This window comes from Eumetopias jubatus, unplaced genomic scaffold (genome assembly GCF_037043125.1).
Source record: "Eumetopias jubatus isolate StellerSeaLion01/CBP00866 unplaced genomic scaffold, mEumJub1_p1.0 scaffold_3, whole genome shotgun sequence".
In the NCBI taxonomy this organism is placed as follows: Eukaryota; Metazoa; Chordata; class Mammalia; order Carnivora; family Otariidae; genus Eumetopias; species Eumetopias jubatus.
Window position 1 is genome coordinate 142,113,630 of NW_028274809.1, and position 16,544 is coordinate 142,130,173.

Sequence of the window (16,544 nt, forward strand, 5' to 3'; positions counted from 1 at the left end):
AGTTTCACTGCAGATTTCTGTTTCCTGGCTTTTGGTTATTTCGACTTATCCCTTGAATGATTGTGTTTCCATTTGTAGGGTTGTGGAAAAACAGTCATTGTTAAGAACTTTGCAGATAACTTAGGATACAACATAGAACCCATCATGCTCTATCAGGTATGACATTCGGTTTTAGTACTTGGACTATAAACATATGTATTTGTACCATCAGTAGAATTTATGAATATTCTTCCTTGAGTTATGACCTGTTAATTTTGATGTATGTAAATAACAACAATCAAATTGGAGTACAGTGATAATTATTTGGAACTTTTGAATGTGTGTTCTAGGATATCTCATGTGCACAACATATCAGGGTCTGCTTTTCAAGAGAGATCCAATTTACCTGCATGTGCACACATACACAGAACACATTTAGTAGTAATTTGGAAATGTAAACCAAATGGGTTTCAGCAGCAATGGGAGATAATTAGGTATTCATTGAATAGACTTTTTTTTTTTATTGTGGAAAAATATACGTAAAATTTACCATTTTAATCATTTTTAAATATACAGTTCCCTGGAATTAGGTGTTGTGTAACCATCACCACTGTCTTATTTTCAGAACTTTTTTTTCTTTCCTGTATCTCCCTCTCCCTTTCACCCATTTTGTCCATCCCCCCATCCCCTCCCCTCTGGCAACCACCAGTTTGTTCTCTGTATTTACAGGTCTCTTTCTGCTTTTTGTTTGTTTATTCACTTTGTTTTTTAGATTCCACATGTAAGTGAAATCATATGGTATTTGTCTTTCTTTGTCTGACTTATTTCCAGAAATATTTTATTCCAAGTAGAAACTCTATATTCATTAAACAGTAACTTCCCATTCCCCCAACCCCAGACTCTGGTAACCTCTATATTACTTTCAGTCCCTATGAATTTGCCTATTCTAGGTACCTCTTTTAAATAGAATCATACACTTTTTGTCATTTTGTCTCTGTTTTACTTAGTATGGATGTTTTCAAGGTTCATTCATGTTATAGCGTAAATCAGAATTTCATTTCCTTTGATGGCTTAATAATATTCTGTTGTATGGATTTACAACTTTTTGTTTATTCAAATGTTGATGAATGCTCTGGTTGTTTCCACCTTTTGATTATTGTGAATAATGCTACTATAAACATTGGTGTGTAAGTACCTATTTGAGTCCCTACTTTTAGTTCTTTTACGTATATACCTAGAAGTGACATTGCTTGAACCATATTGTAATTCTATGTTTAACTTTTTGAGGCGCTATTAAACTGTTTTCCATAGCAGCGGCACCTAATTTTACATTCCCACCAGCAGTGTGTGAAGTGGTAACTCCTTGTAGTTTTGATTTGCATTTCCCTAATGACTAATGAGATTAGGCATCTTTTTTTGTGCTTATTGGCCATTTGTATGTCTTATTTGGAGAAATGCCTGTTCAAGTTCCTTGCCTGGGTTTCAATTGGGTTGTCTTTTTATTGCTGAGTTGTAGGAGTTCTTTAAATATTCTGGATAATAACCCATTTTCAGTCATGATTTGCAAATATTTTCTCCCATTCTCGTAGGTGTCTTTTCACTTTCTTCATACTGTCCATTGATACACAGAAGTTTTTAATTTTGCCAGAGACTAATTTATCTTTTTGTTATTGTTGCCTATGTTTTTGGTGTTATATACAATAAATCATTGCCAAGTCCAACATCGTGAATCTTCCCTATGTTTTCTTCTAAGAATGTTATAGTTTTAGGTCTCACATTTAGGTCTTTGACTCCTTGATCCATTTTGAATTAATTTTTGTATACAGTGAAAAGTAAGGGTCAAACTTCAGATCATTTGCATGTGAATGTCCAGTTTTCCCAGCACGATTTGTTGAAAAGACAGTCTTTTCCTCATGGGGGTAGTCTTAGCATCCTTGTCAAAAATCAGTTGACCATATAGGTGAGAGTTTATTTCTGGGTTCTCTCTTCTATTCCCTTGGTCTTTTTGTCTGTCCTTATGTCAATACCACCCTGTTTTGATCGCTGTAGCTTTGTGGTAAGTTTTAAAGTCGGGCAGTGTGAGACCTCCAACTTTGTTTTCTTTTCCAGGATTGTTTTGGATATTCAGGGTCCCTTGAGTTTCCATTTGAATCTTAGGATAAGTTTTTCTATTTATGAAAAAAAAATGCTGTTGAGATTTTGATAGAGATTGCACTGAATCTATAGGTCGCTTTGGATAATATTGTCATCTTAATATTGAGTCTTTCAATCTGTGAACATGAATATCTTCTCAGATATTTGTCTTCTTTAATTTCTTTCAGCAGTGTTTTATAGTTTTCAGTCTACGAGTCTTTTATCTTCTTGGTTAAGTTTATTCCTAAATATTTTTGAATAGATAATTTTTATGAATGTACATGTTGTATATAGTATGAAAAAAAGCAAACTTACAGCTGGTATTTTTACAGAGTAAAATTTTCTCTCATGTATTTGTTTGTAATGATACCTCCTAAGACATTTTTATCCTGCTAATTTATTGATTCTGTATGTTAGTCTTTGGGTGGTTATATCTTTTTACTCATAGCGGATCCTTTGAACAATTTTGAAGTGGATGTGATACTACTTACTTATAATTTTAGGTTGAATTTTGCATTTTTAGTTTATTCTTTAGTTAAACCTTCTTATTGTTACTGACACTAAATAAATTTAACATTAAGAATGTTTTTATTTTTGAAAAATGACATTTAAACCAGTTATTATTGTGACTTTGGGTTATAGAAAATGTTGGCAGCTCATACTTGAGAGTATTGAGAAGATTCCTTTCAGTGCTGTTCTAGGTTACTTTGTGCCTATTGGTTGAATTGGCCAGAGTTTAAATAAAATCTAGGAAGAAGCATATGATCCAAGTTTATGAAATCATGGAGAAAATAAAGGTGACAAGATTAAAATAGTAGTGACATCCTTGGTCTTTAGATATAAACATGTAGAGAAAAGAGGATAAATTTCTACACTATACAGGAGGTGGCAAGTCTTGGAACCCACTGAAAATATATTTTGAAATGAGTTTTTATAAATTGATTGTAGACCTACTGGTTTTTTAAAGAGAATTAAGGGAATTGGGGGAAGGGGTTATCTTAAACTTTAATATATGGAAGATGCCATGAGGAATACCCTGCCATCTTATGAAATCACTCCTCTTGATGTCTTTGCAGAGATCAGAAGGCAGATGGTTGGCTCAGTATGCTAGTTCATGTGTCTCTACCCTTACATAGCTCATGTTAGAAGTGATCTGAGGATGGCATTTTATCATCTCACCAACCCGTTAACTATCACCTTTCTAATTTCCAATGCAAATACTTTTCTACCACATAATTGGGGGGTTGGGCCCCAATCATTAATATATTTGTCAAGTTAGTTAAATTTTACTCTAATATTTTATATCTCACTTATAGATCAAGGATAAATACAAGCATAATTTATTTCCCGGGTGCCATTGCTTTGAAATCATATGGAGAAGACCTTTTGAGGATAATATTTCTTTTCTCTCTGACTCCAACCTAAATTAATTTTTTTTAAAGAATTTATTTAGTTATTTGACAGACAGAGACAGCAAGAGAGGGAACACAAGCAGGGGGAGTGGGAGAGTGAGAAGCAGGCCTCCTGCTGAGCAGGGAGCCTGATGCGGGGCCCTATCCCAGGACCCTCAATCCCAGGACCCTGGGATCATGACCTGAGCTGAAGGCAGACGCTCAACAACTGAGCCACCTGGGTGCCCCTGACTCCAACCTAACTTATTAGTAATATTTCTGAAATTAGACACATGATTATTTTCTTCACATTAAAATAAAAGCTCCCATTCTAATGAAAGATGAAAATAATTTAGCCTTATAAATTTTTCCGGATAATACTGTTTCTGTATTAGGTTTCTGTAGTCAGTTTATGGTGATTTGGTAGTGGTTAATTATCCTAAGATTATATGCTTGAGCTGTGAAAATTATGGTCACCTCATTCTGCTTTTCATTAAAAGAAAAACCAAGCAAGAGAGTATGTATGTATTCATCAATTCAGATCTCAACTCTGCTGAAAACTTACCCAAAGTATCCTGCCATTGAGAATGTTTTCTTTATATGTGGAAGAGTTAAAGAACCGATTTCTTATATATTTTTGGAGAGTGACAGCAAACTAATAAAAATACAATTTTAATGGGTTTTTTTTACTTTCTTGTTCAGTTTGTTGATTGATGGTTAAACAAAGGTAGGAAAATTCTACCATTAAGGATTGGGAAAGCTGGCACAGAGAATTATGCAAATTAATCACATATTCTGGAAACCCCTTTTCCAATTTTGCCTTTCTGCTCATTAGTCTTCACAGAAATATCTAGAAGAAAAGTGGTTTCTGAAAGCATAGACTTCAGAAAAGGTTAAAGAAATATAAAAATGTAGGTGAGGTTTGTTTCCATCTCTCTCCATATAGCTTCTTTCCATGAACTGGATCAAAGCATAAATTAGGCACTGTATTGTCATTTGCAGTTTTGTAAACTGTTAATCAGTTGGTTTTCATGATAGTATAAGACTCTTTTTGTTCACATTTTCTTATTTATTAGTAGAGCTCTTTGATCTCAGTGGGACAGAGGAACGAATTTAATAGAATTAAAGATGGGTTTGGATTTTATAATAATATAGTACATATTGAAAAATTTCTGGAAGTTTGAGCCAACATAGAGAATTTAGTGGGAATAAGTAACCCAACATCTCTTTTCCTAGAAGATGTGGAGATTTCCCTGTTATTTGTACATGTATAAAGCTACACTTAATCTGTGGGTTTTGGTTTATATTTAGACTTGACTATTTTTAGAACTGGATTTCATATGAAGAAAAAGAAAAACAGAGCCTTAACACAAATTTGTGGCAGTACATAAAGTAAGTTTAATAGGTTGTAAAAATCTTAAATCACTTGGCTCAAGTGTTAGGTCAGATTCTTTTAACTGGTTATTCTTTTTTTAGTGTTGAAGCCAGTGATTTCATAGTATTGAAGAAATCCAAGTTATTATTCTTTTCCTTCACAACCAGATAAGGGCATGTTTCCAGATTTCTTTCCGCACCATCATAAACAGCATCAGATCTGAGATATCTTTCTTTTGTTAAAGTACTAGTTGGATAAAGGCCAAGTCAACTCCAATAAGAATTTTAAGAACAAATAAGTTCATGGGACTTTTAATGCAAATAATCACTATCTAAAACATTTTGAAATCTTAGAGTCATTTTTAATTTTTAGGTAAGTTTTTCTTCCTATAGCTGAACTCAAACCAAATCCTTTTTTCTATCTTCCATCTAATCTACAATCTACTTCTTCCTGTTTATCCAAATACAGTGGAAAGTATCCTTCTTTCATTCTCTCCTTTGTTTTTACTGCTCTATGTCTTGGATTTATTTACTCACTTCTTGTCTTTACCTTGACTTTGTACTTTTCTCTCAAGATTTTAAGATAGCTATATTCACTTAAATGGTTAATATTCAACCTTGGAGGCTGACTTTCTACATGATTCTGTGTAGCTCATCTTGTTTTCTTGATTTCTTATTTTGCTACCATCTGTCATCCTTCCTGTCTTCTTTGTATTTTTTCTTTTCCCACAGAGACTAACCTTCATAAGGGTATCAAAGAATTTACTTACCTCAGCTCCTTCAAATTTCTCCTATTATAAAACTTATTTTTAAAGAACAGTATATGTCAACATCACATAAGAACTTTAAAATGGTTGACTTGAGCAATCCTTTTCAACTCCCAGGATTACTAAGGCTCCTATCTCATGTCTTTTCCAGATTCTCCTTGTTAATGACGTTGCTTTGTGTCCTACCTCCTTTGTACAGAATGTGCTTTAAAAATTATTGCAGTCCATCAAAGTATAAAATTTAAGTGCATATAAACATTTAAAGATTAGCAGAATAAAATTTCCCTTCTGATTTGAAGGGATGTTTTTATTCAATATGATTCCATATTTCTTGCCTATAATGCTAGAGTCATGCTACGAGGACCAATAACTATAATGTTGTTTGTCATAATTTCATAGATAAGTTATAGTACATTATGTTATTTATAATTACAAAATTATAAATATTATACATTGTATGGAATAGTTACCTCAGTAAATTTCATCAGGGTACTAATAAGCAGGTGGCAATCACACACACAGGAATTTTACAAATCAAATTGTAAAGCCACAAACTACAACTTTAACAAGTTGCTTCACAAATATACTTTATTGGAAACAACAGAGTATAGATGACTCTCTGTAATATATCACCATTATTGGAAAAGGCGACTCAAGTTTATGCTCAACTAATTTTAAAGTCACCATTGTGATTATTGCCTATGCATATTAACATTTTATCACACTTCTTTGTTTTAAAAATGAATAATGAAAACAACTCATATATATCAAAATTGTTTTTAGGCAGCTGGTATAATTTCTTTCCTTACCACATTTTTAAGATTTTCACATAGTGCTTATGCTTTATTTTTATGTAAAAATGCCGCAAGCTTTATTATCCATATTTTGCAGCTTCAAAGAAATGGAGTGATCACGTCTCTAATTATTTGAATGCACACTTCACACCTCGAATACACGGGAAAGCTGGTGTTTCATGTAGAAGTTATGTAAAGAAGCGGTTTTAGAGTGCTAGTAATTACTTCAATAAAAAGCTACTAATTACTTCAATAAAAAGTCTCTTGCCATTTTAACAAGAAAAAATAACCATCAAACATATAATTTAAACAATAGGTTGAATCAGAAGATGTGGTAATATAATGGGAGGGTTTTTAGAAATGTTCTAAAAACAATCTGTGGCTGTTATTTAGAACTGAATATATACTCTCTTCTTTTGGAGATTTAATTCAGGATGTATTTAGAAAACAACTCATTTCTATCCTCTAGTTAGGCTGAACAGAGTGTTTATGCACATTCTGTTACTGTCTTCCTATTCCTTTTATGGGCAATTAAGGGCTTTTTTAAAGGAGAACCAAACAAATGGGTGATATTACTCTATAATGGGGTTGATAAACTCTTTCTTAAAAGGATTGGATCATAAATATCTTGGTCTTTTTGGACCAGGTGGACCCCATTGAAACAACTCAACCCTGCTCTTGGAGTAGAGAAACAGCCATGGGCTATCTGTGAATGAATGTGTCTGTGCTCTGCCTTATCACAGTTTTGGTGCTTTTTGTTTTTTTTTTTAAATTAAATTAAATATTTATTTATTTATTTGAGAGAGAGAGCATGAGTAGGGGGACGGGGAGAGAGACAAGCAGACATCCTGCCGAGCAGGGAGCCAGACATGGGGCACGAACTGGGACCCTGAGATCATGACCTGAGCCGAAGGTGGATGCTTACTACTGAGCCACCCAGGTGCCCCTTTGGTTTTTTTTTTTTTAAATTGGGGTGCAATTCACATGTAGTAAAATCAGTTCATTTTGACAAACAAATTTGGTTATATAACCACTATCACAATTGAGATAATGGGACATTTCCATCAGCTTAAAAAATTCCCTTGTGCTTCTTTGTAGTCACTCCCTCCCTGACACGGGTAACCACTGATCTGTTTTCTCTCCCTATTTGCCTTTTCTAGAATGGCATAAAAATGGATTTAAACAGCCTTTTGAGTCTGGTTTCTTTCACTTACATAATGCATTTGAGATTCATCCACACTGTTGCATCTTTCAGTAGTTTGTTCTTTTTTTTTTTAAATGTTTTATTTATTTATTCATGAGCATCAGAGAGAGAGAGAGAGAGAGGCGGAGGCAGAGGGAGAAGCAGGCTCCCTGCCTAGCAGGGAGCCCGATGCGGGACTCAATCCCAGGACCCTGGGATCATGCCCTGAGCCGAAGGCAGACGCTTAACCATCTGAGCCACCCAGGTGCCCCAGTAGTTTGTTCTTTTTAATTGCTGAGAACCTTCTCACATTTTTATTGGTGTTTGTGTCAGTACTTGTGTGTGTTCCTGCTACAGTGGCTTTACTTTTGGGGCTCAGCCCTTCTCACCTCGATTATCAACACTCATTTTCTAGGCTTTCTACCTGTTTCCAGCCTGGATTTTTCCCAGTCCATACTTCCAACACTGAATTTTGTTCTTTCTAATTTTCCCCCTGCTTTAAGCCATTGAATCACTTCTAATAGTTTGGAAGATAATTTCAAATTCTGTTGCTTAGCATACTGCTTTTTTTTTTTGGCCCTCCAAACCTCCCTTAGCCAGGTTTGAGGGTTCAACCTGTGCAGCTAACATTCACCTTTTAACTCCAGCCATAAAGAATGGTTTGTGGTCTCCTCAGCATGACTTGTTGTGTGAGGCAGCCATACTTTCTTGCCTCCTCATGCTGTATGAACCTCCTTCTCCAGTGGACCAGTTTGCTTACTCTTCACAATTTAGCCCCACTGCTGCTATCTCTGCATTTTCTGATAGGTCCCCAGTTCGATTTATATGTACTCCCTGTGTGTTTCACTGGCTCTTAAATCTATGGTTCTGGGGGCGCCTGGGTGGCTCAGTTGTTAAGCATCTGCTTCGGCTCAGGTCATGATCCTAGGGTCCTGGGATTGAGTCCCTCATCAGGCTCCTGGCTCAGCAGGGAGCTTGCTTCTCCCTCTCCCACTCCCCCTTCTTGTGTTTCCTCTGTCGCTGTGTCTCTCTCTGTCAAATAAATAAATTCTTTTCAAAAAAATTATGATTCTGTACTGGAATAATACTATATTTCATTCAGGCCAATCTGCCATCAGTTGTGAGACACACCATTATTTTGTGTTCCACTAAGAAAGTCGTGCAGCAAATAAAATTAGGACATGACTTTATCGCTTAGCATTTTTATTTTATTCTTAATGAAAGAACTCTTTTAGACTTAATTTAGATCATATATCTCTTGTGTATGCAGAAAAAAGAAAATATAAATGCGGTAAATGGTGGAAACATTTTTAAAACTTCTTCACCTTCAGTCCGACTCTTCTAAGGCACTTTTTGGTTCAGGTGTAGATGTTTATGTTGTTTCACATAATATTCTCCGCATCCTCTGTGCTTTGTCAAGAACAGAGTGCTCTTCCATTATTTCCAGGATATTCTTCCAAGCTACTGATAGCCATTTGGGTTTTGCTACTTAATTTTAACAGAAGGGGTTGACTGAAATGTTTTAAGGCAATAGCTATGACTCATATTCTTTTCCCAAGTGGTCTTTAATTTGTTGACCAAAACATGAATGGATTATAGTTGCCCCTTTTTGCCATAGACAGATGTACAAAACTAAGTTCAGACATGGGCAGAGAATAATTAGCTGGCCAGCAGCTGTTGTAAAATTCTGTCCTTTAAAGGTGCATCCTGATTCCAGGGATATTAAAATGTAAAAAGTGTGTATCTTGGAATTGATGGAATTTAGCTATTTGTCTCTCTCATCGTTTGCAAACTCCTTGGGGGCAAGGACAATGTGCTGTTCAACAATCTATTCCCTTCATGGGCACATAGCAGATGTCAAGATGAAAAAGTAAAACTTGCAAATTCTATATCCTCTGTGAATTTTTTAATAGGAAGTGTAAACTAAGGGCACTTACCTTTTCGTAACGATCTTTCTCATTCTTCCCATTGTCTTTTGTATGTTATTCTCTCATATGGACAGACCAGAGTTTATCTAACCAGTCTCCTATATATGGATAATTGGTTTTATTCTCAATATTTTATAATTACACATGAAGTTGCAGTGAATAACCTTGTGCATATGTGTTTTTATATTGTTAGAAGTGTATCTTCAGGATTAATTTCCTACAAGTGGGATTGTGAGGTTGATAGATAAATGCATGGGTAGTTTTGTCAGGAATTGCCAAATTTCCTCTGTAATCATGATACCATTTTGCTTTCCCATCAACAATGCCGACAGACAAGGGCTACCAAGCTTCTTAATGGTTGCCAGTTTGATACTTCAAAATGGTATCTAAGGAGTAGTTTTAATTTGCATTTCTTATATTAGGAGGGAATTGAAAATCGTTTCTTTCCATTTTTTTTTAAAGATTTTATTTATTTATCAGAGAGAGAGAGAGCGCATAAGAGCGCAAAGCAGGGGGAGCGGCAGGCAGAGGGAGAAGCAGGCTCCCCACTGAGCAGGGAGCCCGATGTGGAACTCAATCCCAGGACCCTGGGTTCACGACCTGAGCTAAAGGCAGATGCTTAACCGACTGAGCCACCCAGACGTTTGTGAAATCGTTTCTAATTTTAAGGGACATTATATCATGTCTTTTCTTACTAAATTACCTATTGGTTTTTTTTGGCCCATCTTTCTATTGAGTGTTTGGCCTTTTTCCCTTCCGTTTTTGAGTTCTTAATGTATTAGCCATTTTGCTTTTTGTCTGTGATATGTGCTACATGTATTTTCTATTAGTGTCAGTTGTCCTTTGGCTTTATCTAGGCATAAATTTTTTTTTGCTTCATAAAATTAAAAAAAGTTTTTTTATAGTTAGATTTATTAATATTTTGTTTTATTACATCTAGGTTTTGAGTCCTTACACCCAGGTTATGAAGGAATTCACCCATGCCTTTTTCAGCTTCTAGATTGGACTCTCTACAGTCCTCACACATGAAGGCGCTATGCCTTCTGTTTCAGAGCCAGCAACAGAGGACTGAGTCCTTCTCGTACTGCCCTCTCTCTCTCTCTGACCACAGCTGGGAAACGTCCTGCAGCTTTATGGACTCATGTCATAAGATTGGGCCCACATGGGTAATCCAGAATAATCTCCACTTCTTAAGGTCCTTCATTTAGTCACATCTGCAAAGTTTCTTTTGTCATTCAGAGTAACATATTCACAGACTCTCTGACATCTTTGTGTAGGGGTATTATTCTGCCTACTCCCCTGACCATTTTAGAAGATCACATCACTAAAAGTATTGCCATTCATGGTATTTGAGTTACAAATATAGCACACCTGCGTCAGCTGATACAGTTTTCATATCCATAGTGATTCTCTCTGTAACTGCAAGCACTTGACTTCATCATTATATTTTTTGGTGTAGTTGTGACCATATTTTTGTTGAAGTTATGCAGTATTTTATAACAAGTTATTTTCCTTGTACTAAAGTTTAGGCATTATCGTCTATTTTTATTTGAAATTACATGTGTGGGTGCAATTTATTTCCTGTGGATTTTTTCAAGTTTATAAAGCAAATGTTTGAAGGTATTGTTTATAAAATAGGGGTATTAGGCCCAACAGAATTGAGAACCGGTGGGCTAGACCACAGCACAGTGCTTGGCATGAAGACGATATTCAAGGAAATATGCACCATCTTAGAGGCTTGGGAAATCTAAAAATATTTTAAGTGGAATGACTTTTATTTTTAATGTATGTCAGGGATAGGTGTGATTATTCAGACATTGTTCTCATTCTCCCCATAAAAACATTTAAGAGCTTTTCTATTTATAGCGTTCTGTAATGTAGAAAAAGTGAGAGAATTATTTAGATCAACTCCTGATTTCTGAGAACAAGTTCTTAGAGAATAAAGCAGGAGACTCTATTTTGAGACAGACTCATTTCAGTTCTAGAATTATAATTTTCTATGTATTTCTATGTTTTTCCAAAATAAAGTTTCATGATGATTTAATAATCTATTTCTGTAGCCTCTTTGAAGTGATCAAAGTGATTTACCAAAAGTTAACCGACTAGTTTCTCTAAAATATGCCAGTAAAGTGGAATTTCCTGACTTTCAAAATTAAGGATGAGAAAGGTTAAGTGCCAGAGTTTATACCTCAAATTAGCCAAAGCTTGTACAATAGTTTCTAGCTTATTAATTGTCAAGCCATTTTTTTTTTTTTTTTGCTCACGAGATTGTACATCTTTAAAAACAATAAGCAGCAGACAATGAGGCTCACTCTGAGATAAGAGGGAACTGGGTTGAGGCCCTACACTACCATCTGTTTTTATTTGGAATGCTTTCCTTCACATTAGCTTGATTTGCTTTAGCATGCTAGTGTTGTCACATCAGTTTGTTTTTCAGTATTGGTCTGTTTTTCTACTTGCTAGCTTTTTAGAAACAATATAACGGAATGGAGGAATTTCAAAAAATTAATGGTTGCCTTCAACTGATAGAAATCCATCTCAACAGTGTGTTATTTTTATAACTGCAACTTTGTAAAATACATCTTAGGTTCTCATTTTGACAGAGATGTAATCAAAAGTTTAGTGTAATGACACTTGAAGTATTTTACATTAAGTTCACAACTAGAACTACTTGGAGTGTGTATATGACAGGACATAGCACAAAGTTATGTATTGAAAAGGCAAGGTATTGGCTGGTTTAACTTGATAATCTTTTCAACTTATATATTGTAAAAAATGCAAAGTGTACCTTAAAGTTTAACTGTGCAATTATAGAGGTTCATTTAGAAGAACAGGCTTATGTTGCACAAACTTGCCATTTAAAAGACCATAGGTTTTATATTTGCTTTTTACAAAAAAGTATCCAAATTTGATATTCAAATCTTTTATAATTTTTTTGAACTATGCACTGGACTCTTTATTTAATTGAAACCATGTACTTCTTAAGTAATAGACAAAATCTTTTGTGTTATCTTAACAAATTTAGTTATCATTAAGTATTTATTAGATTTCTAAAAAGTAGGAAGCCTTTGGGTGTGTGTACAAAAATAAACATTACGATAAAACCAAATCCATTAGCCCAGGGTAGAAAACAAGTGACCAAGGAATCCTACCAAATAAGGAACTCTAGCCTGAGAGGTAGTTCATTTACCATCCTTGGTAATCTAAAAACATGGAATCTGTAAGCTTGAAGAGGGAAGGATTTGCAAATGTGGGGATTCTCTGTGGAATAGCTCCAAATTTAAGGACACTATGTAACGAAGTCCGGTACTGTTGGTAAGAACACATTGTTATACGTGATCATCTCTGTCAGTCAGTACTTTTGTTTTAAATGTACTTTGCAGTAATTTTGATTAGGGGTCTTGGGGCAATTTTTTTTTCTTTTTAAATTTTTTATTTGAGTATAGTTGACACGATGTGATATAGTTTCAGGTGTACAACATAGTGATTCGACTTCTCTTTGTGTTATGCTACGTTCACCCCAAATGTAGCTACCCTGTGTCACCCAACAGCGCTATCATGTCATTGACTATCTTCCCTTCGCTACTGCTAATTTCTGGGTGTTCATTTTGTATCCTGCAACTTTACTGAATTCATTTATCACTTCTAATAGTTTTTTTGGTGGAATCTTTAGCGTTTTTTATGTGTAGTATCATTTCATCTGCAGAGAATGACAGTTTAACATCTTTATCAATATGGATGCCTCTTCCTTCTTTTTCTTGTCTGAGTGCTATGGCTTCAACTTCCAGTACTGTGTTGAATAAAAGTGGTGAGAGGTGGGCATCCTTGTCTTGTTCCTGGATCTTAGAGGGAAAGCTGTCAGTTTTTCACCATTGAGGATGATGTTTGCTATGTTTTTCATATGTGGTCTTTATTATGTTGAGGTATATTCCCTCTAAACCTACTATTTTGAGTGTCTTTATCATGAACAAATGTTGAATTTTGTCAAATGCTTTTTCTGCATCTGTTGAGATGATCATGATTTTTATCCTTCATTTTGTTAATGGGGTGTATCATGTGGATTGATTTGCAAATATTAAATTATCCTTGCATCCCTGGAATAAATTCCACTTGATCATGGTGAGTGATCCATTGAATGTATTGTTGGATATTGGCCTGTAGTTTTCCCTTTTGTGGTGTCTTTGTCTGGTTTTGGTATCAGGGTAATTTTAGTGTCATAGAATGTATTTAGAAGCTTTCCTTCCTCTTCCAGTTTTTGGAATAGTTTGAGAAGAATGGGTACTAACTCTTTCTTTAAATGTTTGGTAGAATTCACCTATGAATATATCTTGTCCCGGATTATTATTTTTTGGTAGTTCTTTGATTACCAATTCAATTTTGTTACTAGTAATTGGTTTGTTCAGATTTTCTATTTCTTCCTGATTTAGTTTTGGAGGATTGTATGTTTCTAGGAATTTATTCATTTCTTCTAGGTTGTCCAATTTGTTGGCATATAATTTTTCATAGTATTCTCCTATAAACCTTTGTATTTCTGTGGTGTCAGTTATTACTTCTCTATTTATTTGGGTCCTTTCTCTCTCTCTCTCTCTCTCTCTCTTTTCAATTTTGTTTATCTTTTCAAAGAACCAGCTCTTGGTTTCATTGATTTTTTTTTTCTATTTTTATTTATTTATTTTTGGTCTCTGTGTCATTTATTTCTTTTTTTCAAATTTTTTTAAAGATTTTATTTATTTATTTGAGAGAGACAGAGAGCATGAGAGGGAGGAGGTCAGAGGGAGAAGCAGACTCCCCGCTGAGCAGGGAGCCCGACGTGGGACTCGATCCCGGGACTCCAGGACCATGACCTGAGCCGAAGGCAGTTGCCCAACCAACTGAGCCACCCAGGCGCCCTCTGTGTCATTTATTTCTGATCTGATCTTTATTTTCTCTTTCCTTCTACTCACCATGGGTTTGTTTGTTCTTTTTCTAGTTCATTTAGGTCTGTAAAGTTAGATTGTTTATTTGAGCTTTTTCTTGCTTCTTATGAGATAAGTCCATATTGCTATACATTTCCCTCTTAGAACTGTTTTAGCAATTTTGGACCATTTGTATGTAGGTCATTTGTCTCCATGTAGTTTTTTTATTTCTTCTTTGATTTCTTCACTGACCATTGCTTGTTATTGTTTAGCCTCCACATGTTTGTGTTTTGTCCAGTTTTTTCTTGTGATTGATTTCTTGTTTCATACCTCTGTGGTCAGAAAAGATGCATGGTGTGATTTCAGTCTTCTTACATTTATTGAGACTTGTTTTATGGACCTAACATGTGATCTGTTCTGGAGAATGTCACATGTTTACTTGAAAGGAATGTGTCGTCTGTTGTTTTTGGATGGAATGTTCTGTATCTGTTAAGTTCATTTGCTCTAATGTGTCATTCAAAGACACTGTTTCCTTATTGATTTTCCTTACATCCAGTGATGTAAGTTGGATGTTAAAGTCCCCTACTATTATTGTATTGCCATTAATTTCTCCCTTTGTATTCAGTAATATTTGTTTGATGTATTCAGGTGCTCCAGTGTTGGGTGCAGAGATATTTATAATTGTTATATCCTTTTGTTGGAGTGATCCCTTTATCATTTTGTAATGCCCTTCTTTATCTCTTGTTACAGTCTTTGTTTTAAAATCTGTTTAGTCTGATACAAGTATTGCTACCCTGGCCTTTTTTTTTTTTTTTTAATGTCCATTTGCATGGTAAATATTTTTCTATCCCTTCACTTTCATTTTGTATGTGTCTTCATGTCTCTTCATGTCTGAGGTGAGTTTCCTATAGGCAGTATATAGGTCTTTTTTTTTTTTTTAATCTGTTGTGCTACCCTGTGTCTTTTGATTGGCACATTTAGGCCATTTATGTTTAATTATTGATAGGTATATACCTATTGCCATTTTGTTCATTGTTTTCTGGTCATTTTTATAGTTCTCTGTTCCTTGCACTCTTTCTTTGTGATTGATGAATTTCTATGGTGTGGTGTTTGGATTTCTTTATCTTTGTTTTTTGGGTTTTTTTTGTATATATTATGGTTTTGGGTTTGTGGTTACCATAGGTTCATTTATAACATCCTAAATATGTAGCAGTCTATGTTAAGTTGATGGTCATTTAAGCTCAAATACATTCTTAAAAAAACCCTTTTTTTATTCCTTCCTCCATGTTTCATGTATGTGCTGTTAAACTTTATATCTTTTTATTCATAATTTTCTTATGAAAATTAATTATGGCCACTTATTTTCCACCTTTAAGTCCTTAGGGCAGTCTTTTAAGAGTCCTCAGGATTTTATGGTCATCAAAGATCATGGCAAGAATGAGGAGTTTGCTAGAGGTTAATGAGATTAGTGATGATGTTATATATTTATATTCTTTTATGAGGAATATGTCAAAGTCAAAAAAGAAAGAAGGATATAGTTTTGATTTGATTTGGAATTCACAATATTTGTATGTATAGTGTATTTTGCAAACATTTTATTCTTGGAAATAAAAAGTAAATACATCCTCTCAGCTTTATTGTCTAGATGCATTTGATGATTCTGAAATGCTTTGTTTTTTCTATTTTTCCCCTGTTAAAAAATACAACTGCTCAGGATCCAAACCTTTTCTGAATGTGTAGAACTTTTATTGGTGATTTATAAGCCAGTCTCATAGTAGAAACAGAGCTTTCTGAGGTATTTGAAATGAAAGCCATTTGACAAAACCATAGAGATAGTCAAAAAGGACAACAGGGCACCTGGGTGGCTCAGTTGGTTAAACATCTGCCTTTGATAGAGGACATGATCCCAGGGTTCTGGGATGAAGTCCCGCATTAGGCTCCCTGCTCAACGGGAAGCCTGCTTCTCCCTCTGCCCCTTTTCCCCACTTGTGTGCACTGTCTCTCTCTCTCAAAAATAAATAAATAAAATCTTAAAAAAAAAAAAGACAGCAAAGGGAAAGGTATTCTTTAACAGAGTTCATTAGTGCTTCTGGGGACTCA

At 34.8% G+C, this 16,544-nt stretch overlaps 1 protein-coding gene across 3 annotated transcripts in view; it reads left to right on the forward strand.

The window, feature by feature from the left end:
• VWA8 (von Willebrand factor A domain containing 8) overlaps window positions 1-16,544 on the forward strand; it is a 338,064-nt gene that overhangs the window by 77,607 nt on the left and 243,913 nt on the right. For all 3 annotated transcript variants that reach the window (XR_003609736.2, XM_028105773.2, XM_028105791.2), the window contains exon 12: window positions 79-156. Coding sequence is in view for 2 of the 3 variants with exons in the window: in XM_028105773.2 (XP_027961574.2) it covers window positions 79-156 (78 nt within the window). In the remaining variant the exon portion in view is untranslated. The remainder of the gene's footprint in view (window positions 1-78; window positions 157-16,544) is intronic.